Raw genomic sequence first — 27,488 nt, forward strand, 5'->3', positions numbered from 1 at the left:
CATTGCTTATCCATAAAAGGGAAAATACATGCACCATGTCACTTCATCTAAGTCATCAAACTGTATTTTCGCAGAGCAACACAACTGATTCAACAAAACACAAACAGAGATTATAATTGCAGCCAGAACCCATTAATACTGTAGCACTGCCTCCAACAAGCAATAACCAAAATGCATAAACAATCTCGCTAGAGTAGAACAGTAATTAGTTCAATAGATGTCAACTGCTGAACACATTTCATCAATAGACTATAAAGGGACAACATCACTAAACCATCAAGTAATTTCAAGTATATGTAAGTACACTCGTCAGCAGACCACAAACCATTAGATCGAAACAGAGATAATTCGATACAGAGACAGTGACGTCGCAGCAACATAAACGAGAAGATAACCAACCATATAGCATTCTTCAGTTGCACGTCATATGATGTGTCCAAACATTTTGTGTCACCACCAAAAGCACGTAGAATGATACTAGTAAAGGAAAAACAACGATGAAACATAACTAGTCTCCAAATCCCTATGTCTCTGTAGGCTATTAAGCAACTACTCATAGAAGTCATGTACTCCCAGTTCGTACTAGCAGCATCACTACGAAAACTTCCTGCGCAGCTGAGCAAAACTTCCTGCGCAACCGAGCAACAGATTACCTCTTAAGGCGGAGATAGATCAGCACGACGGCAGCCGTGGCGGCGGCGCCGGCAGCCGCGGCCGCCGCCATCCCCTGCCACGCGACCTCCACTTCCTTCGGGGCCTCAGCCGCCGGGGCAGCCTCCCTCTCCTTCGCAGTGGCTGCGGCGGCGGAAGCCTTCAGGGCCTTGATCTCCTCCTCGAGCTTGAGCTTCTCCTGGCGTACGGCCTCCACCTCCTTGGCGAGCTCCTTGTGGCGGCGCTTATCCATCTCATGCTCACCCTTCTCGATCTCGAGGAGATGCTGGAGGCGCTCAACCTCCGCGCGGAGCGAGGCGGCTTCCTTCTCGGCAGAGACGGCGGCGTCCTCGGCGATGATGACCTCCTCCCGGGCCTGCATGAATGTCCCCTCGATGCGGTGCGTCTCCGCGGCGATGGCCTTGTTCTCACGGCGGGCCTCGGCGAGCCTCTCCTGCAGGTCAAGCTTGGCGGCGCGGAGGTCCTCGATCTCGGCGTGGGCAGCGACGGCGGCGTAGGACTTGGTGGCGTGGGTCACGGGGCCCTGCTCGTCCTCCGCGACGCCGCCGTTGGGCGCGGAGTTATCGGCGGCGGCGGCGTAGGACTTGACGGCATGGGTCACGGGGGGCTGATCCGCCTCCGCGACGCCGCCGTTGGGCACCGCGTTCTCGGCGGCGGCGGCGGGGGAAGCGAGGGTTGCATCGCCGTTCTCCATCGGGAATTGATGGGTTTGGGGCTGTGGTTTCTGTGCGTGATTGTTGGAGCGGCGGGCGGGGATTGAGATCCTCTGCATTGAGAACGCAGAGAGGCTATAGTTCTCTGCATTAAGGTGAATGCACCGTCTGATTAAAAACGGAGAGCACAGATCTGTCGCTACAGTATCCTGTGAACAGTAAAGCGCGTTGCTACAGTACACCAAAGTACTGTTGCTGCAGTTTTGTTACAGTAATATTAATTAATGCAGCTACTGTAGTTGTCGACTCATTACACTATTTACACAGTGATTCACTGCATTAATCGCGATTAAGGCAGAGGATCCGGATCCGACGGGTGGGGTGAGGGATTTCCCCACTTCATCACTCCAAGGTGAGGCGTGGGTCACAGGTCAATAATGAGTATGTAAATAGTATTATTGTAATAATATCTGATGCTACGTTAGGATACTGTTTACCTTTAGAGGATTTAGATCCGGGTGTAGGATGAGAAAGGCGCTGTGGAAAAAGAGAGGCTTCTTTCTCCTTTCTTTCTCACTCAACTTTTTTCTTTGTAATTATTTTTAAAAAATTTATAACTTGTTTAATAACTTTTTATTGAGAAACTTTTAACTTAGACAAGTTTTTTTTTAAATCTAAAAATATTTAAGCTAAAAAAGTTTTTTTAAGAAAAAATTTCAAAAAAAGTTGCAAAGGGAAAAAATTTCTTAAAAAAGAAAAGAAATGGGCTGTGGGCCGCAGCCCACCAATCCAACCGCCCACACAAGAGAGCTGAATAGTCCAAATTGTGATAACTTTCTTTCAAAAGTTTTTAAGCTAAATTTTATCTTAAAAGTTTTGAGATAAATTTTTCTCAAAACTTTTTTCTTAAAGTTTTTGGCTAAACTTTTGTCTCAAACATTTTGACAGATATTTTTTTTTTCTAAAAAGTTTTTGAAAATGGAAAGTTGCGGTGAGAACAAAAATATTTAAAAAGTTTTGAGCTGTCGGGAGGAAGCGAGCGCTAAATAGCAGCTTCCGGAAGTTGGTGCCTGGGGACGAGGAGAAATGAACGGCGTTATGTCCGCTCCTGTGTGTCGCCTGGATAGCGTGCTGCATTATGGGCAAGGTATGGTCCTGCAACGCCGGTGGCATGTTGAAGTTGAACCATGGTAATAGTGTGATTTTTTTTAAAAAAAATAAAATATTGTAAGTATAGGAGTGCTTAGGACGGCTTAGCTCCTAACTCTATCTTGAATTGGATAAATCCTTCTAAACACCGTTGCTATATCGATTGTTAGAGATTATTGGAGCAGCCTGCTCTGTGGAGTAGCCATCTCCTAGCCTCCTCTCCCTAGGCAGCGTCGACCAGCGTGAGCGTGAAGGGGCACATGTCGGCACGGCGGAGGAGGAGGTCAGTGAGGGACAGGCTAGGGTTGGACGCGATGGGTGTGATCGGGCGCAGAGGTTCCATACAATTACGATGTTCTAACTTCCCCTTGATGTTTCTTCGGCAATTTGGTATTCTAGGGATTTTTGGTACGGGGATACAGAGGATGAGTTCCCTGATTCGTCGGTGACGGTGGTTTGCATATTGGGATTTGGGTGGTGGAATGGGGTATCGGGGGATGGGATTTTTTAAATTTCGTAAAGATGTTTCTGGTTTTTGTTGATGTTTTTAGTTTCGTAATAAAGATGGGATTTTTTTTGTCATCCTGTAGATTGGATGGTGGAACCGTGGCTTGTGTTACGATTTGATCAGGGATCATCTTGTTTCACTTCATTTTTTTCAGCTTATGCACCGTATTGTAGATGAACGAGTATAAAACCTCTTGGTGGGGACTGGTCTGCATCCATCTTGATTTGGTGATGCGATCTGTGTTCAATTGATGGATGCGTGTTTCCCCCCTTGTTCCTGTCATCCTGTATGTCTTGTGCTTCATTATTCTGCTGCTAATTTATTGGTCAAGTATTTGATTAGTGAACTCTTAAGGAACACTTTATGGGCTAAATTTATCACGTTTTAAAATGTTAATTATGTAATTAAATATGTATGATCATCATCGAATATTTATTTATCGAGTTGAGTCGAAATGTGTTTCAAGTATTTTAAAGATGGTTTAGAGTACTTTGAAGCAATCCCAAATGCTTAGAAAAAGGTGAAGAGTGAAGATAAAAAGACATTTAGAAAAATTCAGCAAAATCCACCCTCGCAGCCTAATCGGACTTACCTGTCAGGTGTGCAGTCACGTGACCTTGCCACGTGGACTTACCGCGGTCTGACCAGGAGCATTAGCGGCCTGATCGCCAGAGCGCAGAGGGTCAACTTAAGTGAATCGATCACTCTCTTGCTCTCTCTCACACACTCACTCCCTCACTCTCTTCCCTACTCCACCTTAGAGAGAGAAAGAGAGATCCACCTTGATGTCCACGACGACCGGAGATCGATGGTGGGAACCTCCCAAAGCTTCCGGAGGACTTCCCCGAGCTCCTCCCCTATTCTCCCTCTCCGGAGGCACGCTCATCCAACCTCAGGCCCGTACGTCACCCTGGATCTCCAAACTGGAGCTTATCCCGAGTGGATTAATCCGCTAGGAAGCTACCATACAATAAGATGAGGCATTCCCTACCTTTTTCTCGTTGTTTTCGAACTCGATTTGACCCTCATGTCATTTAGATCCAAGTTCAACCTAGCCTAGATCTAATCCATGAGGTAATTTGAGTTTAGCTCGGTGAATGTTGTCCAAATCACTTTAGAAGCACTTCACTAGTCCCATAGAGCATTTTGGTACCATTCGTCGTTGAAGGTTTCACGGAGTCCTCGCCCGTGACCCTGCAAAAGGCGCTGCTAGCAAGGTCTAGCGGTCTGACGCCAATAGGTCTGACCTAACCGCCAGTTAGGGCCAGAGAATACGCGTTGAAAACCATATACAAGGGTCAGACCGCTACTAGGGCCGGTCTGACCGCTATACAACAGTCTGACCATCAGCATGCCTGCGGTCTGGCCGCCAGAGACTAAAACCTTCTGCACGCAGGAGGTTGACCGCCAGTTCAATATCGGTCTAACCGCTAGCCTCTAAAAGCTAGATGGACTTAAGTTAGCTTATCCGGGGTTTCAAACTTCGAATCTCTAATCACTTAGCGGATTTTTGCAAATGTTTTTGAAGCACGACGCTCTAGTATTATTCAAGCATACATCATGTGCATACTTTTCAATCGTTTATTATTTATGCAATGCATTCTTATTCCAATTAGAGAGTATTGCACCGACAATCCCAGCGAGTGAAGGCGACGCCAACCTCCCGGAGTTTTATGAGTGTTGTACGGGAAGTATCAGACAAACCCCATAGCAGCATGGCAAGCATCTAAGCACATTGCACCCTTTGATTGAATTGTGGAGTCTAAATTGATAAGTTATGATTTATGTAAGTTTACATGTACAATGAGTCGATGTTGGGCGTCTATAGGTAGAACCTATGTTGATGGATTACCTCTACCTTGAATTATTGAATATCCATATCCTTGTAGCCTTGATAACATTATCGATGTCTAACTTAAGAGTCGTTCGAAATGCTTCACGATGCATAGGTTCTTGGTAGAAGTCAAGCAATAATTCAGCCGTTGTTCACGAGCTTAGGGCTTACTTATTGTTCACAAACATTAATTATGATATTGATGGTTGGATGAGTGGTGAGGTTGAGGCAAGATATGGATGGTGCTAGGGGTGTCTTCTACCCCGGAGGAGTTCCTTAGGGTAGTTCGAGAGAGGAGCTCGAGCCCCATAGACCGCTTGCACCTTTTAAGTACCGTCCGTCGGTGCAGTTTGCTCTAGCACTTTCCATACAAACCACATGTTGATCTAATGGTAAGGTAAGCCGAATATCATACGTCGTGCTGACACTTACCTTACGACCCTATGATGCGTAAGAGAAAAAGAAAAGAAGAAGTAAGGTGGCGGGGACCTGGAGGTGTCTGGGACACGCTCGTGGTAACCCCGGTGCCATATGGGCATTGCAAGTGGGTGGTTTTGGGTATGAGAAAGGTTGACACGGATACCCCTTGGGTGGACATGTGTGGTCACTCAAGCCGTATGATCATCGTGTCGTGTGGGTAAAGTTGTACCTCCTGTGAGATGTAAAAATAATTTGGATTGTTCTGCTTTCAGTCATGAGCATGCTCCTGTCGATGGTCATTGTTTACATGAGCTGGTTCCATTTACATTTACGTTCATGTTTTTAGAAAGGTTTGTTCGGTTAAGTATATGTGCTCACACATATGTCTTTAGATTGCTTACGTATATGAATTTACATAACCTTATGGCCTTTTCTTGGTAATAGCTCAATGCATAATCCTTGGAGTCGGGCTATTTATATGTGCTCTATATGGATTAAATCTTGCGAGTACCTTCGTACTCACGCTGTTTTTTCAGGTTTTGCTAGTGAGAAAGAGGTGGTGTTTGGCTACTTCACACCCGCCGAGTAGGCAACTACTCTCGAGTGGCGAAGCTTTTGGGGTGGAGCCTAAGGGCATGTGGCTCTACTCTTCTTTGGTTGTCTATAATTTTGTTTCCGATGCGTAGTTGATCTAATCTTTTATGTAAATTGTTGTAAATGGTTAAATGCTTAAGAACTTGTAATCTTATGTTAATTACTCACTCTTTCTTAAGCTTTGTTATGATGTTATATGTTGTAAAGTCATGCGTTCTAATTTTGAGCACAAAACACGTGTCGAGACTATCGGGATGGTATTCCTGTTAATCATTGAGGTTGTGATTAAGCAAATGATCCTCCTGATGATTAATTGAAATACTATTTGGATGGTTCCTCATAGCATGACATCAGAGCTTGGTTTAATCAAGTAGCCTAAACATGCTTAGGATGTGGGTTAGTAAATGTGTCAAAATCACTAAGCAACCTACTAAAGTTCTTTTTGTGCCCTTCTTGCTAATATGTATGAACTTGCTATATTATGCGTTGTTGTGTGTGACACTTATTTCGTTTAGTTTCATATTGTGATGTTCCTTTTCATGAATCATGTTGCATCGACGAGAAAGGTAAGAAACGCATCCCGATGGTGGTAAATCTCAAGGGCTCAACTAGTGCACAGCAGGGGCCTGGTGTATCCTGTACGATGATGGTACGGAAAGTGAATACGCTAACAATAACGTATGAACATCCATCATACGATAGTAGATATGATCGTCTACCCATATGGAGATTACATGAGATGTCTTGTAAGGCGACGGTACGAGAAGTGAATATGTTGGCAACAACATATGAAATGTTACTTGTGCGACGAGGTCCACAAGCATCGTTCGCACTACCTGTTCTTTTCTTAGCATGAAGGGTGATGATTGGTAATTGTTGTATATATGAATGCCTGTGATCTTGATGTTTATTATGGAGAGACACGTTCGAGAAAGAAATGTGTAGATAGGAATCGAGCATGCATTTATTTTTCTATCATCCATATGCATGTGTTTTTGCAAATATACGATTATGGGATCCAATCAAATGATATACGGCTAATACTGCTCTTGAGCAGAGAACACCCCTAACACCGCCCACATCTCACCTCGTACTCACTACTCATCCAACCATCTCAACATCATAAAAGGATTTGTAAACCAAAAGTGAGCCTTATGCTCGCGAACAATAGCATCACCGTTGCTCGACTTCTATCGAGGACCTATGCATTGCTAAGCATGTCGAACAACTCTTAAGCTAGACATCAACAACATTACCGAGGCGACAAGGATGAGGATAATCGACAATTCAAAGTAGAAGATATGCAATTCAACATAGGTTCTACCTGAATAAGCCTGACACTTGACTCGCTAAACATGCGACGTACATAAGCATAATTTATTAATTTTAGACTTCATTTAATTGAACAAAGGGTGCAATATGCTTAGATGCTTGCTTGGTGCTCTGTCGGTTGCCTGATACTACCCGCACAAAACTCACAGAAGTGTGGTAGATTGGCTTCGTCTTTGCTTGCTTGAACTGTCAAATTGACGCTCTCTAAAAGAAACACGGGTGCAATGCATAAATAAATGAACAATGCAAAAAGGATGCAATATGCATGCTCAAGTAATAATAGAGCGCTACGACTCGAAAACATTTGCAAAGGATCACTAAAGGATTAGGGTTTCAAAGTTTGAAACCCCGAATAAGCTAACCTAGCCTCACCTTGGCCTTCACAGGCTGACGATCAGATCGGCCTTGGGGTGATGATCAGACCGGCGGCTAGCAGAGAGTTTTGGCCTTTATTGGTCTGACCGTAGACATGGTGGCAGTCGGACCGCCCACCAACGGTCAGACCGGCCTAAATAGCGATTAGATTCCTGAATAAGTTTTCAACTCAAATTCTCTAGTCCCCAACTGCCGGTCAAACCAGCCCTAGCAGTGATCAAACCACCAGACCTTGTCGACAGCGCCTTTGCAGGATCATCGGCGAGGATTTCGGTGAGACCTTCGACAATGAAGGGTACCAAAATGATCTATGGGACTAGTGGAGTGTTCTAAAGTGATTTGGACACCCTTCATCGAGCTAAAAATCAAAATACCTCATGGATTGGATTTATTCTAGGTTGAACTTGGACCTAAACGACATGAGGGTCAAATCGAGCTCGGAAACAACAAAGAAACGGTAGGGGATAGCTCACCTCAGCTTATTGAAGCTTTCTATTGGATTGGAATGCTCCGGGGAGGCTTCGATTCGTGGATCAGCTCCTGGAGTGGTGGTGAAGCTTGCGATCGATGAACGGGTCTCCGGCGAGGGAGAAGAGGGGAAAAACTTAGGGAAGTCCTCCGGGAAGCTCGTGGAGTTCCCACCTCCGATCTCCGGCCTTCGACTGCGACGAGTAGAGCTCTCTTTCTCCCTATAGGGTAAGGTGGAGAGAGGGAGAGTGAGAGAAAAGTGAGATGGAGAGAGCAAAAGGAAGTGATCGATCCACTTAACCCGAGACTTTGTGTGCTAGTAGTCAGACCACAAGCTCGGGCGGTTCACGTGGCAGCGCACCTGGTGATCAGACTGTGGGTGACACCAGTCAAACCGCGAGGGGGTTCTTTTGCCGAAATTTTCCTAAGTCTCCCCTCATCATCCTCCTTCTATGCTTTTCCTCCTTCTTAAAGGCATAGAGGGATTCTCCAAAGTGCTCTAAACCATCGCTAAGGTGTTTGAGACCTGTTTAACTGGCTTCTGATAAATAAACATGTGCAAGCACATGCGATGACGATTATGCATGCCTAATTATGTAATTAGCATTTTGGGACGTGACATATTCTGTTTGATCAACTGACTGGTTCCCGTGTTTTCTCAAAGATTGACTTAAGATTGGGAAACCACCAAATAAAAGTATGACCGGAGGATATTCCAAAGACGGCTTTCTTCACCCACTACGGGCTTTACGAGTCCACCGTCATGTCTTTCGACTTGATGAATGCTCCAACGTTCTTCATTTATTTGATGAACACGGTGTTCATAGAGGAACTTGACAAGGTTATCATGGTTTTCATCGATGACATTCTTATATACTCCAACTCTATGCCAAATTCAGCAAATGTGAGTTCTGGCTTAAGGAAGTCGCTTTTCTAGGTCACGTGTTGTCTGAGAATGGAGTTACCGTTGACCCAAGCAAAGTGCAAGAGTTTCTCAATTAGGTTCAGCCTAAGAATGTCACTAACATACAGAGTTTTCTCGGACTTACGGGTTCTTACCTCTGGTTCATCGAGAACTTCATCAAGATTGCTAAGCCCATGACTGAGCTGTTGAAGCAAGGAAACAAGTTCGAGTGGTCGAGTGAATATGAGTCAGCTTTCAAAATTTTAAAGAAACTGCTCATGACCGCTCCCGTCTTCGCTCAGCCTAAAGTGGACAAGAGTTTCAATGTCTATAGTGGTGCTTCCCGCATAGGCCTCAAATGTGTCCTTATGCAAGAGAGCAGAGTTGTGGCTTATGCCTCATGCCAATTGAAGCACCACGAAGAGAACTACCCAACCCATGATTTAGAGCTTGCGGCAGTTGTGCATGGCTTGAAGATTTGCCATCATTATCTGCTAGAAAATTTGTGCCGTATCTATACGGATCACAAAAGTCTCAAATACATTTTCACTCAAGCCAATCTAAATATGAGACAAAGAAGGCAAAAGTTGATCAAAGATTATGAACTGGAAGTTCATTATCATCCCGGCAAGGCAAATATTGTTGCCGATGCACTGAGTAGAAAGGCTCGATGTAATTGCCTTATAGCTGAGCCCAAAAATACCACACTTTGTGATGAATTTCGGAGACTTGTGCTTGAAATGGCATCGAAGGGATTTTTTTGTAAATTTGGAGATCAAATCCACCCTCCTGGATGAAATCAAGGAAGCTCAGAGGGGTGATAAGGGCATGGCCCGAATCCAAGCAAAGATGAAGGAAGGCAGGGCCACATGTTTTTCTAAATATGGCCAAGGTGTTCTGTGGTTTGGGAATCGGCTAGTGGTTCCGAAGGTTGAGGCATTGAGAAAGAAAATTCTGGATGAAGCCCATGATTTATTGTTGTCCATTCATCTGGTAAGTACCAAAATGTACCAAGACCTCAAGCTCAGATTTTGGTGGACTCGCATGAAGCGAGAAATTGCTTGACATGTTGCTGAGTGTGATATCTGCCAAAGAGTGGAGGCCGAACACCTCAAACCGGCCGGTACGCTCTAAACTTTACCCATTCCTTCTTGGAAGTGGGAGGAGATCGGTATGTATTTCATTACCATGTTGCCGAAGACCTCACACGTATATAACTCGATTTGGGTCATTTTGGATCGATTGACAAAGTCCGCTCATTTCTTTCCTGTCAAGACTACATATTCGGTCAAGTAATATGCAGAGATGTACTTCGCTCGAATTTTTTGCCTTCATGGGATTCCAAAGAAGATCATTTATGATTGAGATACTCAGTTCACTTTTTATTTCTGAAGAAGCCTACATGAGGCTATGGGAACTGAGCTCTTTCACAGCACCGCATACTAACCCCAGATTGATGTTCAAATCGAGAGGGTGAATCAGATTCTAGAAGAAGACACGTTTCAAGCTTTTGCTCTCACGTATGAGAAGAAGTGGGAGATATGCTTTCCATTCACCGAGTTCTCTTACAACAACAGCTACCAAGCGAGTATTGAAATGTCGTCGTTTGAAGCTCTCTATGGCCGTAGATGCCGAACACTATTGAATTGATCCGAATACGGTGAAAGGGCTTTTCTAGGTCCGGATTTGATCAAAGAGGTAGAAGGGCGTGTTCTGACTATTCGGAAGTATATTCTCATGGCTCAATCATGACATATGAGTTATACGGATCGCTGCTGGAGAGAACTTGTGTTCAAGATTAGAGACTTTGTGTATCTCAAGGTTTCTCCACTCAAAGGAGTTCGACGCTTTCAAGTTAGAGGAAAGCTAATACCCCGATACGTGGGACCATTCTAATTTTTTGCTCAGTGTGGAGAGGTGGCCTATCAATTGGACTTACCTCCATCCCTCTTCACTATCAACAACGTGTTCCATATGTCGCAACTAAAGAAATACCTTCAGGTTCCAACCGAAGTGATCGAAGTTGCAAACCAAGAGTTGTAGCCAAATCTTTCATATTGTGAGTGACCAATCTGAATCTTGGATGAAGCGGAGCGCAGGCTAGACGACATTCCATAAAGTTCATCAAAGTACAATAGAGCAACAACACCGAAGGCGAGGCGACATGGGAGCGTGAGGATAAAATCCGCTCTGAGTATCCTGAGCTCTTTGAGAGCTTCTAAATGTCATTCTAATTTTGCAAACTTGGAGCACCTCACCTGTCTATGGTCATGGATATGTGAATGAAAATGTTGTTCCAAAGGATTGCACTTAGAAACTTTCAAACCGGGAGAACCCTGCTCCTAGCAATCTGACTGCAGTTAGTCTGCCGGTCTGACCGCCAGAAGCGTTGAAAATCTTAAACCCCTCTGTTGGCTCGCGGTCTGACCCATGCCTCTACCGGTCCGACCGTTGGTTAGCGATCTGACCGCCAAGAGACTTACAGTGTGACCGTTAGAGTCCAAAACTCTCTGTATAGATTTTGGTCTAACTGTCGTTTTCATGGTTCAATCGAGCCACGGTCTGAGCGAGCCTAGCTGTGATCTGACCGCTAAGTTCACAAGAAAGCCCAATGATTATCTTCTTTTTTCCGTCGATGAAAGTCAACATGATTCTTTCCAATCGAGGAGAAATCTTTCCCATTCCACCACCGTCACCTTCTCCCTAAGTCTACCGAATCTCAGGACGAGATTCTTCTTAAAGGGGAGGTTTGTCAAGTCCCAAAATGCTAATTACATAATTAAGCAGGCATGATCATCATCGCATGTAATTATACGCATTTCTTTATCGAGTTGAATCAAAATGTATTTTAAGTACTTTAGAGATGGTTTATAGCACTTCGGAGAACCCCCAAATGCTTAGAAAAAGGTGGAGAGTGAAGATAAGGGGACACTTAGAAAAATTTAGCAAAATTCACCCTCGCGGTCTGACTAGGTTTATCCGTAGTCTGACTGCTAGGTGTATAGCCACGTGGGCTTGCCACGTGACCAGGAGCATTGGTGATGTGACTGCCAGAGTGTAGAGACTCGGCTTAAGTGAATCGATCACTATCTCTTGCTCTCTCTCTCACACACTCACTCCCTCACTCTCTTCCTCACTCCACCTTAGAGAGAAGAAGAGCTCCACCTTATCATCCACGATGACCGAAGATCGACGGTGGGAACCTCCCCAAGCTTCCGAAGGACTTCCCCAAGCTCCTCCCCTCTTCTCCCTCGCTGGAGGCACACTCATCCAACCTCAAGTCCTCACGCCACCTCGGAGCCTGATCTCTAAACCGTATTTTATTCGGAGTGGATTAATCCGCTAGAAAGCTACCATATACTAAGATAAGGCACCCCCTAGTGTTTCCCCGTTGTTTCTGAGCTTGATTCTAGCCTCATGTAGTTTAGACCTAAGTTCAACCTAGCCTAGATCCAATCCATGGGTAACTTGAGTTTAACTCAGTGAATATTGTCCAAATCACTTTATAAGCACTCTACTAGTTTCGTAGAGCATTTTGGTACCCTTTGTTGTCAAAGGTTTCGCCAAAGTCCTTACCCGCGACCCTGAAAAGGCGCTGCCAACAAGGTCTGGCGGTCTAACCACCGATAGGTTCAGTTTGACTACCAGTTAGGGCTGGAGAATTCGAATTGAAAACCCTATATAGGGGTCAGACCGCCACTAGGGACGGTCTGATCGCCATACAACAGTCTAACTGCTAGTATGCCTGCGGTCAAACCGCTAGAGACCAAAACTTTCTGCACGTCGGTGGTTTGACCGCCAATTCAATATTGGTCTGATCGTCAGCCTCTGAAAGCTAGATGGATTTAGGTTAGCTTATCCGGGATTTCAAACTTCAAAACCCTAATCAGTTAGCAATCTTTTGCAAATGTTTTTGAAGCACAACGCTTTAGTATTATTCAAGCATGCATCATGTGCATATGTTTCCATTGTTTACTATATATACAATGCATTCTTATTCCGTTTAGAGAGCATTGCATTGAGAATCCAAGCAAGTGAAGGCGACACCAACTTTCCGGAGTTTTGCGAGTGTTGTGCGAGAAGTATCAAGCAAACTCCAGAGCAATAAGATAAGTATCTAAGCATATTACACTCTTTGATTGAATTGTAGAGTCTAAATTGATAAGTTATGCTTTATGTAAGTTTGCATGTATAGTGAGTCGATGTCGGACGTCTATGGGTAGAACCTATATCGATGCATTACCTCTACCTTGAGTTGTTGATTATTCATATCCTTGTAGATTTAATAACATTGTCGATGTCTAACTTAAGAGTCGTTCGAAATGCTTAGCGCTACATAGGTTCTCGGTAGAAGTCGAGCAATGGTTCATCCGTTGTTCACAAGCTTAGGGCTTACTTATTATTTACAAATATTGATTATGATATTAATGGTTGGATGAGTGATGAGGTTAAGGCAAGATGTGAGCGGTGTTAGGGGTGTTGCGGGGAATCGGAGATCGGGTCTCTATTGACATTCCTAAATGGGTGATTCCGGGTATGAGAAAGGTTGACATTGGTACCTCTTAGGTGGGTATGTGTGGTCACTCAAGCCGTATGATCCTCATGTTATGTAGGTAAAGTTATATCCCTGCAAGGTGTAAAAATAATTTGAATTGTTGCGCTCTCGGTCATAAGCATGCTTATATCTATTTGCATATGTTGTAGAGTCACGAATATGGAATGATTAGTATGGTTTTGTTGGGCATGGTTGTCAATAGTCATTCTTTACATGAGCTGGTTTCATTTACATTTACGTTCATGCTGTTTACAGGTTTGAAAAGATTTGTTTGGTTAAGTATAGGTACTTACACATATATCTCTAAGTTGCTTACGTATATGAATTTACATAAACTTATGGTCTTTTCTTACTAATAGCTCAATGTATAATCTTTGGAGTCGGACAATTATATATACTCTATATGAATTAAGTTTTGCGAGTATCTCGTACTTATGTTGCTTTTTCAAGTTTTGCTGGTAAGGAAGAGACGGTGTTTGACTATTTCACACCTGCCGATATTGGTGACGGACCTGAGTACGTAATTACTCTCAGTGGCAAAGCTTTTAAGGTAGAGGCTAAGGGCACGTGGCTCCATTCTTTTTTATTCTATAGTTTTATTTCTGCTACGTAGTTGATCTAATCTTTTATGTAAATTATTGTAAATAGTTGAATACTTAAGAACTTGTAATATAATGTTAATTACACGTTTTTAAGTTTTGTTATGATGTTATTGGTTAAAAAGATATGTGTTCCGATCTTGGTATAAAACACGTGCCGAGACTATCACGATAGTATTTCAATTAATTATTGAGGTTATGATTAAAAAATATTTTAATAATTAATTAAAATACTATTTAGATAGCTTCCGGAGGAGTTGCTGAATTGGGTGTCGAGTACTGAAATCTCCCGAGTTATAATTGGGTGTCTGTCTATTGTAAACAACAACTTTGAAGAATCGGAACTGTGAATGTGGTCTTCTAATTATTTGTTGTTGTAGATGTATTCCTTCCAGTTTGTGTAACTTCTTTTTGAACCTCCGTGCACTTTCACTTAACTGTGAAGTTGGTATGCTGCTCAATCTGATTCTCAAACGTGTCTAACTGTCTAGCTGCCATTTGTTTTTTGATCTGCACTGCAAGAATCATGCAGCGCCCGATGGACACCACTGCCAGTGGAACCTCACCAGTGATGCAATTTCATAGCATGGCTGATGAGTCGACACCCCATTTATCTCCGTTGAGAACAGTACTAGAATGTTCACAGCGTCATTACTATGGGGATGGAATCCCAAGTGAATTCCCCTTGCTCTGAACTGGGCGAGGTATCGGTGGCCAATGGGCTCCGTGAGTATCTATAAACGTTGTAATATTTGTAATCGACTGATCACTTATATTTTATGATTATAATTTTTGGGAAAAATAATATTTTTTACATTAAAATACTCACAAAAATTATATATATCGTATTTAGTACAATCAAGCAATCACAAATACTTATATATATGCAAAACAGTGTACATGTAACACTATAAGTATCATCGATGGTTCCTTCAAAAACGTAGTATTTCTAGATCTAAAACCACCATGCAGTTAAATATCTTTATTGTCAGCCTCAACTCTATAGTAAATCTGCGCTATCGTGAATTTCTATGCAGAACTGAAAAACCTAAATGAAACTGTATCAAACACGCCTATATAAGGCTATTTTGAAAAATTACAGTTCATGTCGCACATGGAAAGGCGACAGGGTTTAAAAATAAAAAATATTACATTTCAATACTTTTAAATAGTCATTAAAATTTTGAAAAAAAGCTCTATGATATCATCTAGCTCTCCAAAAAAATTTAAAAAAATATGACTTAGGAGGGCGACAGGAGTCTAACTCTGCAATATTTCAAAACCGATGTGTATATTAGCAATTTTTTATTTAAGAAATATAAAAATAAAAAATCGAAATGTTGTTGCCACGTGATAAGCCGCGCCTTCCTACGCATGTTTTGGGCTGGTTCGTGTGAACTGGGCCGGGCTGGCATACTTTTCTAATCCCCCGATGGGCCATTTACTATTCTTGGAAAACTACAGGGGGTCTCATGCAAAAAGGTTGGTGCCCGAACCTGGAATGCCCCAATCTCATCTTCCGCTTGTCAAAACCCTAGAAAGGAGCTCCGCCGAGCTCCCGACTCCCGAGCTCGCCGCCGAGCGGGAAACGACCGAACCGGAGGCGGATAGTTGAGGGCATCGCCTCAGCCATGGATCTGGAGGTCGTGGGGCGCCACGCCCTGCTGTTCGACGACGACGCGACGGCGGAGGTCGTCAACCCCGGCGGCTCCCTCGTCCGCTGGGTGGCTATCGGCGCGGCGGACCTCCTCCTCGACCGCTACGACGTCCGCCACCTCCTCGACCGCGTGCCCCCTCGCCCGCGCCGCGCCTACTCCGCGGCCCTCCTATCCGCCCCCTCCCCCGACGGCGTCTCCGAGGCCGAGCTCGATCGCGAGCGCTTCCTCGACCTCCCCGCCGACGACGGCGGCGGTGAAGACGAGGGCACCCAAGATGCGCCCTCCTCAGGTATAAATATTTTCTCCTTTGCGCCCGACTTTACTCTCATCATATTGTATTTTGCACCACTCTCTTACCCTTCGTTGTGTATTTGGCCGATTTGACCTCAAGTGTGCACTGTTCTAGCATTTCAAGTGTGGTTCTGCACGCTTAGAACTATCGCGCCTTGTAGAAGCTGGAGATCTTAAGTTTTCCATCTGTCCTTGATGCAATAAAATGGATTTTCTGTAGAATATCGAACTATATTGGTCGTGATTCAAGTAGGAACTGTGGTGGCACACATTGTGTTGTTGAGATTTCAGTTCAGGAATATCTGTAGAATCTTAAGAACGTGTATGACTCGTGATCTAGATAATCTTTACGTCCTAATTCTGTGATTTGATAATTAACTTTGACTTGGTTTATATTTTATTGTGGTTTCTGCGAGTTGAAATCCTACCATTACAACCCACCTGAATGAAGCCTCAAGAAGATTCAATATTTTATGGTTTGGAATAGTAGGTTCCAATCTGTGCCCTGTTGGTACAAAACATGAGGGTTAAACTGCAGTAGGAAGGTGTTAGCCTTAGGTGACCTACAAGTGTTGGATCTGTTCGTTCAGAGTTTTATTGTTCAATATGTTAAACATATCACGTGTATGGATCTCAGCTGCTTAAATCTTTCTGTTAGCTGCATATTCTAAATAATATCTGTAGAGTTCCTGTAGCAACTGTTTTCTTGCAAGCAAAAGGAGTTCGTAAAATGTGGAGTTTTACACTTTTACCTATAAAAAAACTGGCACAAGTATAAAAGTGCTAATTGAACCCATATATATATATATTTTTCCCATTATATTTTTGCAAGATTGCAGGAAGGATACTTTGATTTTAGTTGATGAGCATCTTTAATCAGTTCAAGTAAGAGACTTTCTTCTATTGCTCATAAGATGTAACTTTGCGCCTGCATGTTTTCTTCCCCATTCCTGAACATTGTTGCTTATTGTGTAACAATCCTTTCGCTGACATCTTTTGCTTATGCAGGAAACAGGACAGATACTGGACATGCTGATTATAATGCTGTCCATTTCTCATATGGGAGTTCTGCTGGTTCAGACGATCCAAATACTTTGAGCTCGTATTATCGCCCATCATTTCATGTGCCAGAAAGCTTGTTGAATAAGCTGGTTAGTATACAAGGCTTTGACTTCTCACTCAACTTATTCTTTTCCAGATATGGTAGAAGTTTATTTCTTTATACACTTCTATTGATCTTCTTCAGTTGATCCAGCAATAATTGTCCAAGGTGCATTTGTTCTTCTAAGGATTAAGTGCCTATTTCAGATGGTTGGAGCAGAGATGAGGTTCCTACTAGTGATGCACATTGTTTCCTTGCAATGCATCTTGACGTAAGGAACAGGCAGGTGGGATTAGAATGATTCAAATGCTACATATAACAAAATAAGCATTGAAATGGGATGGTTGTTCTACGATATACCAGTTTTTATATCAATTCTTCTGTTTAGACATAATCTTGTGCTTTTGTGCTCTCTGACCATTACTGAGACAGTGCTTTTCCCCCTATGTCTTTTAATTTGCAGCCTCCTTCTGAGAAGGTGCATCAGATAATTGCAAGAACAGCTTTATTTGTCAGTGAGCATGGGGGACAGTCAGAGATTGTGTTAAGGATTAAGCAGGGAAGTAATCCAACATTTGGATTCTTGATGCCTGATCATCATCTCCACAGCTACTTCCGGTACCTTGTTGATCATCCTCAACTGCTGAAAGATAGTGCAGATGCTGTTGACAGAAACAAAGGCAACAGAACTGTCAACAATGAAAGTGAGCATGCCTCAACTAGCGGGGCTTTATCATTGCTTGGGACCGCGTATGACTCAGGAGATGAGGATGAAGGCACTCTTTCGGCTAGTTCAAAAGGCATAGATCCTGGAAGTAACACATCCCCTGATGTGCAGGGCCATGGAAAATCTTCATCCAGTGTATGTGATGATAAAGTAGGGAAAGATGGGACAGTGACAGCAGGTGCTACTGCTGTTAAGGGCAAACCGACTTTGGCAAAGAAGAATCCAATGCTTACTGGGAACAATATTGTTTCTGCTCATCGGGAAAAGGTTAAACACACAATTACAGCATCAACTACTGACAAATCAGAAAACTCCAATTCATGCTTGTCTGAAATAAAAGAAATGATCCTGGAACCACCATCTTTCTTGAAGCGCACAATGGAGAAAATAGTTGAGTTCATTATCACAAATGGAAAGGAATTTGAAGAAAAACTCATAGAGCAAGACAGGACAACAGGGAGGTTTCCATTTCTTCTGTCATCAAATCCATATTACACGTATTATCTCAAGATTCTCCAGGAAACCCAAGAGGTAGCTTGAGTCACTTGTTTTTAAGCTTATAAGATTTTCTTTTTCTGTTACTATTTTGTAGAAGCCAAAAGAATTTAGTCTCTTAAAATAGACTGTGACATATATTCCATGCCTTTACCCTCACCTCTTTGATAGTTTTATTTTGCTAAATATTTGTCAGATCTTCACACCTTTCAATTGTTTATTGAACAGTTATTTAATCAGAAATATCTAAAACTGATTGAGCTTTCTACCACTAGATATGTTCACATAATTTATAGGAATTTTGTAATGACGAAATGATGGCTCTTCATTCATCGAGCTTCTTTCTTGTTGCTTAAGAATTGTCTTATCGCTTCAGTTACTATTTTTTTCTAAGCTGAGTCTTTTTATATCCTTCTTGAGGACTCCAAATGTGGTTTTAAAATTCACAATAGTTGTGCTTTACAGCTTTTATTCTAGTGTTGCTCCTTTTGTCCAGCAACTGGCTGTCATTTTTCCTCCGGGATGCTTAAAAAATTGAAATCTTTAAATGTGAGATGTGTTTCTCTTCTGTTGTTCCAAATGCTGTCGACTTTAATTATGCCGCTTGTGTTTTTTTGTTCTGAAATGCACATGATGTCTTACACTTGATCTCTGAACTTCAGGTAAGTTCGTATGTGGAAATTATCAATCACTGATGCACTTCTTACCTTTTCTCCTTCTGTTTCTGGTGATATTCCCAGTCACTACTAAAAGTATTTCCTTCTTATTTTGGAAAGGTTCTTGATCTTCTTGCACTTGATTTACTGATAGCATTTTGTATGTTACTTGAATCAGTTCTTTTGTTTAATTGTTGCTTTTGTACATCTATTTGTTATATGCATTTCTTATCCTAAATTATAGTATCCATTTTTAATGATTTTTTTTTAGCTCGTATTAGGTGCTTCTCTTGTGGAGAATGGCCTGAATACACAGAGCATGATTTGTTCCGAATTGTTAGTGCCTCTCTTTCATGCCCTGGGAAATGCTAGATTGTGCCGCTTGTAAAGTTGGGCTCCGTTTGGAATGCAGAAAATTTACTAGAAATGGTTCAGTTCACGCAGGATTAAAAAAAAATCCTTTGTTCCAAATACAAACACTGAATTTTACAAGACTGTTTATTTAGGGAGTATTTTGGTCCCCTTTTGGCTAGTATTCCATGGTAAATTTTAACTGCACACTGTCAAAAAATTTATTGATTTTGCAGTCCAAGTTTCGCGGCAGAAGTTCTGAGCGCAAGGACAGAAGTTCTTCCATGTGCAAGGACAGAAGAAGCTCATTGGAGCGGAAGGATAGAAGAAGCTTGTTGGAGCACCAAGACAGCAGTCGTAGCAAGGAAGGAACCATAAGCAAGGCATGGCCAACTGCTGGCATGGACTCCACTGTTTCTGAGAGAAGCTTAGCAAAGCCATCAGAGAAGCAGCTGTATGACCAGCAAGGCAAGGGTAAGTTCCAGATGGTTGTTGGTGGGGTCAAGAAGGAACCTCCTCGGAAGGTCACTGCAGATGAAGCTGCTGCTATTGTAATGGCAGCTACACGTGGACTGGGTCCTGCCAATGACTCACGTAACACCCTAAAAAAAATGAGAGACGATGTTCACACCCGAGGGAGTAATGATCATAGTTCCAGCTTTGGAAGTTTCTCATCTTTACAGGACCAAGATGCAAAGCCCGAACACACTTCAAATAGTGAGGCAGATACTTCACTTACAAGTAGTGGACAGCTAAAAAAGGAAGGTACTGGAATTATTGATGATGATTGGATCACAAACACTATTGCAAAAGCTGCTGCTGTTGCGGCCTCCAAAGAGGCAGATTCTTCTGAAGCTTCAATGACGAAGGAGCAGAAGCTGAAAGCTGAGAGGCTTCGGCGTGCGAAGATGTTTGCTGCAATTATTAAGAGTGGAGGCAACAAGATGAACGATTTGGCTATAGGAACTGATCCAACCAATGAACCTACCAAGGCCTCTCCTGCTGATATGAATGTCTCTTCACCTTATCTGCAACCTGCGGCTAAGGAACGTGAAGATAGCTCTGCGCCGTTTGAACAGGAAGGTTCAATTGCAACAAAGCAGGAGAAAGACTCTGATAATGAACTGAACAGGGTGAGGAAGTACAGAAAGCATCACCCAGAGTCCGATGAGAAGGATGATTCAGAGGAAAGCTACAAGCACTTGAGGAAGAGGCACCGATCAGAGCATTCAAGAAGCCATAGTAAGGATGTACACAAGCATAAGCATAAGAGTCACTCCAGTGACCTGGAATCCAGGCATTATAGGCGCCGACATGGCTCTTCAGAAGATGAACATGAGCATCGGAGTTCCAAGTCGAGGCATCGGCATAGGGACGACGAACAATACTCTGATGATGACAAGCATAGGAGGTCACGGAGGCACCGGAGGGATCATCGCTCCACGGAAAGGAAGCATGAGTATGACCGAGATCAGAGTGAACAAACTCTAGGTCGCTCAGCAGCTTCCCCAAGCACATCAAATATTAAGTTTGTATCAGAGAGGCCTCCTGGTGACACCGCCCAATCTTCAGAGGCGACAACTGAAGTGCCGAGTGAGCTGAGAGCAAAAATCCGAGCGATGTTATTAGAGACACTGTAATAACTTGTGCACAACAATGTAATGTTTGTAACGCAGTGCTCTGTTTGGTAACCAATTGGTACTGTCCACTTATGTATTATTCAAATTCGTTCCTACTATTTTTTAGTGGAAAAATGATCCTACTATGCGCTGAAACGGCCATTTTATTTGAATCTGTGATCTGCTTGCTTATTCGCGTCCCCTATTTTCACACGCTGATATTTCAGCTGCAAGCGTAAGCTAGTATGATTCTGCTACTTTTTTTCGACTGTGGCCTGGTAGCTGAGTTTTATCAAGCTGAGCATCACGGGCATGGATTCAGTAGTTGCGTACGTAAACTTTTGTTCACTGGAGTTTTATCAAGCCTTTAGCTGAGACCGCGATGTTTATCAGTCATTCAGCTGCGAATTCAGTAGTTTCAGGTTTGGACTTCCACGTATCAGGAAATTGACGAGTGCATCTTTTTACAAAAACTGTCGAGTTTTGCTACTCCCTCCATTTAACCAAAGATTGCGCGTATATATGCGTATACACACGCATATATCTGGAAAGGATATAAAGATATGCATGCACGTATGCACTAATCTAGAGATGGTCAAATAGATCATTCGGGTCGGTTCGGCACGAGCCTGACTCGACACGGTCCGGCTACGGTATTTTTCGAACGGCCCAGCTACTGTAACGGGTCGTACCGTGCCGACCCGCGTGCCTCCTACTCGGTCCACGGCACGGTCCGTCGGTCACCGTGTCGTGCCGAACTGGTCCGGGCACGATGCCACAGGCGACCTGTTGGCACAGTCAGTCAGAAAACGTAAAAAAATAACTACAAAATTAGAAATATATATAAAAAATAGATAATAAATAACTATAAATTAAAAATATATAAAAAATAGATAATAAATAACTATAAATTAAAAATATATAAAAAAATAGAAAATAACTGGACTTATGCATGCCGAGCCAGATCGTGCTGGGCCCGTGTCGACCTGGGCTGGGCCGTGCCCGTGCCGGCCCGACTCGGTCGAGTCGTGCCGCGCGCTCGGCCTAGGCACGGTCCGTGGCCTCGTGCTGTGCCGATCCGGTCCGTCTCAACTCGGACTGTGCCGTATCTGAACCGTGCCTATAATATCATACCTCAGACTAACCCAATAAATACGACTAATTTTGATATCTTTACACTGACCAATAAAGGTAGTTAGTTTGCTAGTTCGAAACGAAACAATGGGCAGCTAGTTTGGGGTATTATCCAGATGTACCATGTCTCTTTAACATAGTTTTGCATTTTATTTTAATTTTTTTTCTTCTGTACGCAATGGTACACACCAACAAGTATAGCGAAATGGGGGAATAGTCGATATCAAATCCGCCAATTTAAACAAACACGTTTGTTTGCTTGCTTTTTTAGGGAACACTGTCTCTATTTAGGATGCGGGGTAGCGTATCCCGAAATTGTTAGTGCGCGAATAAACTCAATTAACTACACAAAGAAAAGCAAGTTAAGACATCCGATCCAATGAGACGCATCCATCTGGATCCGATCCAACCAGACGCATCCACCACGGGCGTGGATTCCGTTTTCTTCACCTCCGCCTCACCCTCCTACCACCGACCCCTATTCCCGTCCCCCGCACCGCATCGCAGCCGTCCATCTTGCAGGCGCGGACCCGAAACCCACCGCGGCGACAAAACCACGACCCCTCACGCGCAAATGGGTCGCAACTCGCAACCCACGCGTCGCGCCCCGGCTCCGATCTGCTAAGCCCCCGCCGGATCGGGTTGCGGGTCCCTTCCCCACGGCCCCGGCCCACCACCGCTCGCCGCCGGCCGCCGCGGACGAGGTCAGTCTCCCGCGCCCCGTCTGTCCCCTCCTCCCTCCTGTCCCTCCTTATCGGATCCGCTTACCCGGGCCATAAACCATAACTAAAAGGCGCGTTTGAGGAGCTATCCCATGCCCGATTCCGGAGGTTTGCCTGTTCCAGCGTGGGGGATTGGACCCCGCTGGGCTCAGATTCGGCGGGGGTTTTGCGAGATCGTTTGCTTGTTGCAGCTGATTGTATCGTAGTTTCGAGGGATTGGGGATCTGCGCAGGATTTGTAAGGGAGATTTGGTGAAGGTTCTCTTGTATGTCTCTTCTACCGAGCTTCACGGCAGCTTGCATTTCTCGCCAAATTTTAGTGGTATCTCTGCGATGTCAGAGACGTTCAGTAGTGTGTGTGCTTGCTTAGCACATGAGCAGTTCCTGCGAACTTGTTGCGCATGCATTGAAGTTACCTTTGTAGTCTTTAAGCTAGGAGAGACCTTGGCGAGATTTTTGTCTGATTATGGGTGAAAGTTTATCAATCGCTTTTCAGTTTCTGAGACGAAGGTATAGTTGAATATATGCAGATAGTATTTAGTTTTTGTGTTTGTTACCCTTTTGTTTCTGGAAATGGGAGAAGATTGAAAGCCTTTTCCTCCCCCCTCCCCCCCACTCCTATGGCTGTATTGTTGTTATCTAATATTATTACCAGCGTTATATGATGCACTATTGCACTTGTTGATGTGCTGCAGTGCGTGATCAATTACGCGATAGCATGCTTGAGCCAACAGCAATGGAACTGCCTATTGCCGGCTCAGTGAGCAATGCAATGGTGCCTGTGCCCGTGGTTCACAATCCCCGGGCGCGCAAATTGCGGTCTGCGGTTTGGCAGGACTTCACGAAGGAGCGACGTGCCGATGGCAACTGCATCGCTGTCTGTAACCACTGCAAGAAGCAGCTCACAGCAACTAGCCGGTCAGGCACCACTCACCTGCGCAACCACCTTGCAATCTGCACCACCACCTCCACACGCCGTGCTGGTAAGCGCCGGAAGCTTGTTGTGCGCCGTATTCTCCACAACAAAACTTCCACTGATGGGCGGTCTGGTGATGGCCACGCCTCGGGCGAGGACCCTGACAACGAGGGCACACACTTCGATCAAGAACTCAGTCGCCGAGACCTTGTGCGCATGATTGTCCAGCATGGCTACCGGTTTTCAATAGTGGATGATGTGGGCTTCCAAAAGTTTGTCAAGAACCTCCAGCCTCAGTTTAGGATGGTGTCGTATGACACAGTGAGGGCTGATAGCATGGAAATATATGAAGGTGAGAGGCTTAAGCTACAGGATGCGCTCTTGAAGACCCCGTGCCGGGTTAGCATCTCAGTTGATATGTGGCGATCAAATACACAGATGGACTACTTGTGCTTGACCTGCCACTACATTGACCATGCCAATGACGAGTGGAAAGTTTGGAAGAAAATTCTCAACTTTGTGCATACGGAGGCACCTTTTACAGCTGATCAGATTGCTAGTCTCATTCTAGAGAAGTTGCACAATTGGGGTATTGACAGAAAGCTAGCTTCTGTTGTACTAGACAACTGCGATGGTGGTGAAATTGTGGTCAGAGAACTTCTCAGAGTTCTGCAGCCTAGGAGACTTCTATTAAATGGAGATTTGTTCCACGTACGCTCTTGTGCGCATATTCTAAATCTCACTGTCAAAGAAAGCTGGGAACAGGCATCCGATATATCTGATAGAGTCCGCAAGATGATTAACTATGTCAAGTTTGAATGGTTCCAAAAGTTTCAGGATATTGTGAAGCTGCTGCATATGGATCAAAAGCTGTTAGTTGTTGATTCTCCTAATAATTGGCCATCCACTTACTTAATGTTTGAGTCTGCATGCTACTATCATGATGTGCTTGTGCGCCTGGCAGAACAGGAAGGGCACTATGATTCTTTTCTGGCTGCTAATGACTGGGCTGATGTGAAAGCCCTCACTGAAATACTGGATGTAGTCTATCATGCTATGGAGAAGTTTCCGGTGGAAAACCCCACTGCAAACCTCTATTTTAACGAGATGTGTGAGATCCATGTTCTTTTGAGAACCTGGCGCAATAGTCCATCTCCTGTTGTTGCCAAAGTGGCTGGCCAAATGCTTTCTAAATTTGAGGGCTACTGGGATCTTACTAGGCCTGTAATGGCATTTGCATCTATTCTTGATCCTCGTTACAAGATGAAGTCCGTGGAATACTTTTTTAGGCTCATTTATGCTGATGAGCAATTTACAGCAAAGACAATGATAGATGTCATTCAGAATACCTTTCATAGTCTGTATAGTGATTACAAGCATCAATCATCAGATGCATGGAAGAATCCATCTGTTCTCTGTTACTCTAGAAACAGTAGCTCTTGCATGGGTTCTGTGTACAGCAATGGAGATGATTCTAAGACCTTCTCTCGTATCACATTATCTGATGCTCGACGGGGACTCGATCAGTATATACAGGAGACATCATCAGGCCAATCCTTGAAGTCTGACTTGGAGATGTATCTCGAGGAAGCAGTCTATCGTCAAAAAGAAGGAAATCAGGATAATTTCGACATCCTTGGATGGTGGAAGTCCTTTGCTGCCAAGTATCCTGTACTTTCTCAAATGGCTTGTGATATTTTAGCTATCCCTGTATCTATTGTCCCTCTGGACAGTGAAGCCCGTGTACTAAATGAGTATCTCAGTACTATGGACCCTTCAACAGTTCAGGGATTAGTGTGCGCACAAGATTGGTTACGGGAGGACACCAAAGGTATCACCGAGTCTTACCGGATGCTTACTTAGTGAAGATTGATGTTTACTTAGTAGTGATTGCTTTCCCCTGTGCTTCTGCAGTTGCTGGTTCTGGTGGTCATGCAGATGACAAAGCACCGTGTGGTGACAAACTTATTGTGGTGCAAAAATAGGTGAATACATTAGAAGCACTATACCGCTTTCAGTTTATTTTGAATATCCTTTTATCTTAGCCCTTGTTGAAAATGTGCATGAACGAGATGTTCTGGCAAGAAAAAGTTGACAGAAGCTGGTTATTCTATACTTTCTTGCCATTTGTTTGTCTGCGTGAAAAAAACTATAGAAGGCATTAAAGCACAAATCCATTAGGTGCAGTAATGTGTTAAATAATATGGTAGTTCTACAATCTACAGTGCTGTTATTGAGCGATACTTAGCTTATGTTCTCAACAGATGAGAATAAAATGCCAACAACCTAGAAATCGTATGCATTGGCAGTTCGAGTCACTTGACAGGTTTTACCAGGAAATTATGTATAAATAAAGTTATATGATTATAACAGCAGTTGCCACAGTAAAACTGCTTATGGATGTCTATTATACAGTTAAACTCATGTTTGTACTGCATGGTCACTAATGGTGGAGGCGGCATGAAAAATACCAATGATTTTATTAGCTGTTTGAATTTGGAAGCACCATTTGCAGGAACCGAGACCTGTAGACCATAGTTATTGATGTCTTGTAGCCAACTAGTTTTACTATGTCTTCAGTCTCATCAGGACTAGTCATTTCAGTCAATTGTTTTGATGCCAACTTTGTTTACCCTCCTTGAGTTACTTTACTATCTGTCTCTTTCAGCATACCAGTAAAAAATCAGGTTAAACGATCTATTATGTTTTTCATTACAAGGATTATCCTTGTAATGACATTATTTAATTAGCAGTGTATTTTACACTGTTGAATCTGCCCTCTTGTTCTCAGTAGTGAATCTTGAATCGATACAATGATAGTGTTGTCGGGACTCTAGATACTTTGTGCTGTGCATTTGAACCAACTTAATGTAATGTATCAGGGCCTGTAAAATTATATTAGGGTGCTAATTGTAGATTATTTAAGAATGAAAACTGTACAGATGCACACATGAAAACACACATGCACACTATACATTTCTGTACATTTTCATCTACCAGAGTGCAAACCTTTTGTGTCTAGAACTATTTAGCACCATGGTAGTAATGCTTTAGATATGTGTGTTTTACCTTGTCAATGGAGTGTCAGTGTTATTCTTTGTGGCTCTACTCTCCTAGTGCCTTTACATTACCCAAATTATCAAATAATTAACTTCTTTTCCTGCCTTTTTTTTCACTTCCCGTTGGATTATGAGTTCATCACATCTAACCAATTTAACATGTCCAGGCTAGGCTTTTCTGAAAGAAGGCTTCTGGGAAGACCGAAGGCGTGAAAGCTACATAATTTATGTCCAAGAACCAGCAGTTCTCTCCTGTAAATGCATCGTTCTAGTTCTAGATGTTGATTTGTACATTGAATTCCTAGAGTCACCTCCAAGAAGAAGGCTAACATTATCCAGCTGTCTACTACCATTCAAAACAGTATGCCTTGTATTCATGACTTAATGTGTATTATGCTGCTCAGCTAAGCTATTTGCATGAGGTTTCACAAGATCATTGTAGTTATCCTAAGTGCTATCCTGGATGAACCTTGCATGCCCAGGATGGCTGGAGCGCTTCCACTGGACACTTGGACAATATTGGGTTGAATACATGAAAGATGGCACCAGATTTCTCTTATCCAAGTCTATGAGGAACCTGAGGTGGGCATACATTTAACTGGGTATTCCACATGATCACATCGAAGTAGCATTGTAGCTTACCTGTCAGGAGAGGATGCAGTATGTCTCAACTGAGCTTGGCATAAACCTACAGCA

General features: G+C 43.4%; 3 protein-coding genes and 1 non-coding gene across 8 annotated transcripts; 3 read left to right on the plus strand and 1 right to left on the minus strand.

The window, feature by feature from the left end:
- Positions 1-379: 379 nt before the first annotated feature.
- LOC133918661 (uncharacterized) lies at positions 380-1,457 on the minus strand. Its single transcript, XM_062362641.1, has one exon. The coding sequence runs from the start codon at positions 1,442-1,444 to the stop codon at positions 650-652; it is 795 nt and encodes a 264-aa protein (XP_062218625.1). The 5' UTR covers positions 1,445-1,457; the 3' UTR covers positions 380-649.
- Positions 1,458-15,550: 14,093 nt separating this feature from the next.
- LOC133918665 (uncharacterized) lies at positions 15,551-21,135 on the plus strand. Of its 5 annotated transcripts, none has more exons than XM_062362662.1 (5): positions 16,122-16,897; positions 17,021-17,163; positions 17,259-17,400; positions 17,578-18,372; positions 19,580-21,135. In XM_062362662.1, exons 3-5 carry the CDS (start codon positions 17,374-17,376, stop codon positions 20,981-20,983), a joined length of 2,226 nt encoding a protein of 741 aa, XP_062218646.1. In that variant the 5' UTR covers positions 16,122-16,897; positions 17,021-17,163; positions 17,259-17,373; the 3' UTR covers positions 20,984-21,135. The 5 variants fall into 5 exon arrangements, with proteins under 5 accessions (XP_062218638.1, XP_062218646.1, XP_062218660.1 ...); XM_062362676.1 differs by having other exon boundaries at positions 17,268-17,400; XM_062362686.1 differs by having other exon boundaries at positions 17,321-17,400.
- LOC133891507 (small nucleolar RNA snoR101) lies at positions 18,972-19,035 on the plus strand. Its single transcript, XR_009904234.1, has one exon. It is a non-coding gene; the product is annotated as a small nucleolar RNA snoR101 (small nucleolar RNA).
- A 1,388-nt stretch (positions 21,136-22,523) lies between the features above and the next one.
- LOC133918695 (zinc finger BED domain-containing protein RICESLEEPER 2-like) lies at positions 22,524-27,228 on the plus strand. Its single transcript, XM_062362697.1, has 4 exons — positions 22,524-22,800; positions 23,513-25,564; positions 25,648-25,718; positions 26,960-27,228. The coding sequence occupies exons 2-3, from the start codon at positions 23,536-23,538 to the stop codon at positions 25,716-25,718; spliced, it is 2,100 nt and encodes a 699-aa protein (XP_062218681.1). The 5' UTR covers positions 22,524-22,800; positions 23,513-23,535; the 3' UTR covers positions 26,960-27,228.
- Positions 27,229-27,488: the final 260 nt, after the last annotated feature.

This window comes from Phragmites australis, chromosome 1 (assembly GCF_958298935.1).
Source record: "Phragmites australis chromosome 1, lpPhrAust1.1, whole genome shotgun sequence".
Lineage (NCBI taxonomy): Eukaryota > Viridiplantae > Streptophyta > Magnoliopsida > Poales > Poaceae > Phragmites > Phragmites australis.

Bases quoted from the DNA above. Each gene is read 5' to 3' on its own strand.
- LOC133918661 (XM_062362641.1), bottom strand. From the start codon at position 1,444: ATGCAGAGGATCTCAATCCCCGCCCGCCGCTCCAACAATCACGCACAG.
- LOC133918665 (XM_062362654.1), top strand. From the start codon at position 15,695: ATGGATCTGGAGGTCGTGGGGCGCCACGCCCTGCTGTTCGACGACGAC. The intron at 16,011-17,020 runs GTATAAATATTT...TTGCTTATGCAG, and splicing joins CCAAGATGCGCCCTCCTCAG to GAAACAGGACAGATACTGGA. The intron at 17,164-17,577 runs GTTAGTATACAA...TTTAATTTGCAG, and splicing joins AAAGCTTGTTGAATAAGCTG to CCTCCTTCTGAGAAGGTGCA.
- LOC133918695 (XM_062362697.1), top strand. From the start codon at position 23,536: ATGCTTGAGCCAACAGCAATGGAACTGCCTATTGCCGGCTCAGTGAGC. The intron at 25,565-25,647 runs GTATCACCGAGT...GTGCTTCTGCAG, and splicing joins GTTACGGGAGGACACCAAAG to TTGCTGGTTCTGGTGGTCAT.